Source organism: Amphimedon queenslandica, unplaced genomic scaffold, assembly GCF_000090795.2.
Source record: "Amphimedon queenslandica unplaced genomic scaffold, v1.1 AMPQUscaffold_13399, whole genome shotgun sequence".
In the NCBI taxonomy this organism is placed as follows: domain Eukaryota; kingdom Metazoa; phylum Porifera; class Demospongiae; order Haplosclerida; family Niphatidae; genus Amphimedon; species Amphimedon queenslandica.
Window position 1 is genome coordinate 134,639 of NW_003546365.1, and position 1,948 is coordinate 136,586.

The 1,948-nt window shown below is 31.9% G+C and overlaps 1 protein-coding gene across 1 annotated transcript in view; it reads left to right on the top strand.

Moving 5' to 3' along the window:
- Window positions 1-426, top strand: part of LOC105312835 (probable palmitoyltransferase ZDHHC20) — a 3,683-nt gene extending 3,257 nt beyond the window's left edge. Inside the window, exon 7 of the mRNA XM_019996756.1 lies at window positions 307-426. Within this exon, the coding sequence (XP_019852315.1) occupies window positions 307-401 (95 nt within the window). The 3' untranslated portion in view covers window positions 402-426. The remainder of the gene's footprint in view (window positions 1-306) is intronic.
- The last annotated feature ends 1,522 nt before the right edge of the window (window positions 427-1,948 follow it).

Consider the following 1,948-nt stretch of genomic DNA (forward strand, 5'->3'; position numbering starts at 1 on the left):
AACATTTATTAACATTTAGTTTGTTCATCATTGATGCTTTATTTACTTTCTTTGTTAACGGAATGCTAACATCACAAGTAAAAATAATAGTAATTCACACATTGTATTACATTCACATAATGTACATGTACATGTACATCCTCCATTTAGATACTAGCAGTATTGTGCAATATAACATTTGAAGTGAAGAGATATGGTCGTCCTGTCGGCAAACCAAAGGAATCTAAAATGAGTTTAATTACAGCAGTGTGTGGGCGTGGTCAGTTATTAATGGTTATTATTAATTAGTTATTATTTTAATTACAGGTCCAATGTGGCTTTGGTGTCTACCTTTTACTAAAGCAAGAATACCCGATCCTGTCCCTCCCTCTGATATTGCTCTTAATCAATTTGTTGTTTAATTTATGGGTTATAATTTTAAAAGGATTTAATTTTTTTTAATTTTAAATAATCAATTAGACCAGTCATAGTGGCACGCCCACTATGCAGAGTGAAATGCTGCTTCAGATATTCTTCTTGCAACTTTTCCAGTTTATTTATAGTGCAGGTAAGAAGTAATTAATAGAATCCACTTCTCATTCCTTACAGAAATAACATTTCAGCCAGTGTCTATTAATACAACACTCAACTCTACTGTTGTCTTCTCTTGTGAAGGAACTGGTGATGAACTTAGTTTCAGAGTTAATAATACACCAGCAGATGATGGAGCTGTTATAGCTAAAGGATTTAGTGCCACATCAACTGATAATGATGGTACTAGAAGAGCAGTGCTACAAGCAATAGCTTATGAATATAATAATAATACTGAAGTGAAGTGTAGAGCTAGTACTGATGAACCTCTTCAGGTAGTGTTCAGTGATACAGCAATATTAATGATACAAGGTTAGCACTTAATTGTGACTGTGACATTATTCATCATTTCTCCTTCAGGTCTATTGGATAGTGTTGTTTTTTATCTGGATTATACCTTTATTAATGGATTCAGTGTATTATTAACATGGACAGCTCCTTATACACTGGATAATGTACCTATCACTGGATACTATATAGTCAATGGATTAGTGAACATTACTACTACTAACAAGAGTATTATATTATCAGCTACCAATCCTGATCCTTGTATATTAAATAATGTATCAGTTTCTCCTATTAATGATGTTGGAATAGGTTCATCTAATAATATCAGTTTTTATTATGAAACAGGTTAGCATTACTATGGCTTCATGTATATGTTCACAGTGTATCTTTCAGTTCCTCTCATTACTCCTCCTGTATCAGTGGTACCAGTAATTGATGGACAACTAATATCATTGAATATCAGTATTGATGTAAGTATATTTACTATAAGCTCAATAGTAAACTAACAGGAAATGCATGCATAGCAAATGATTACTGTTGACATAACATTAGTTTGAGCTATTGCTACACACACTCATTCAAACATAGGTCAGTACACTATGTAAAGGAGAGTATCCTAATAGTATAACAGTTAGTATATACTGAATACTGATAATGCAGTAATAAGCAGTACCAGTATACCAACACAAGTTAATGATCAACTGATGATTACTGGAGTAATAACTGTACCTAATAATTTAAATACATTTATTGTTAATGTATCACTGAGTAATAATGGAGGAGAATATCTACCTACACCTTCTTTTGGATTTGGTAATAATGAACTATTACATTGTATATTCTTTGATTTAATCCTTCTCTTTGTTAGGTTTTCTTGGTCCAGTTACTAACATTGACTCTTCAATTGACAACTGTTCTACTATTGATATAACATGGACTGCTCCTACAGTTGATGATAGAGTATCTATACTGTATTACATACTAAGAATATATGATACTATTACTGGTAGTCTAGTGACTACTGTAGCAGTAGATGATACCAGCTATCATTTTGTGGATAATAATTTATTTATTCGTCGTTATACATATG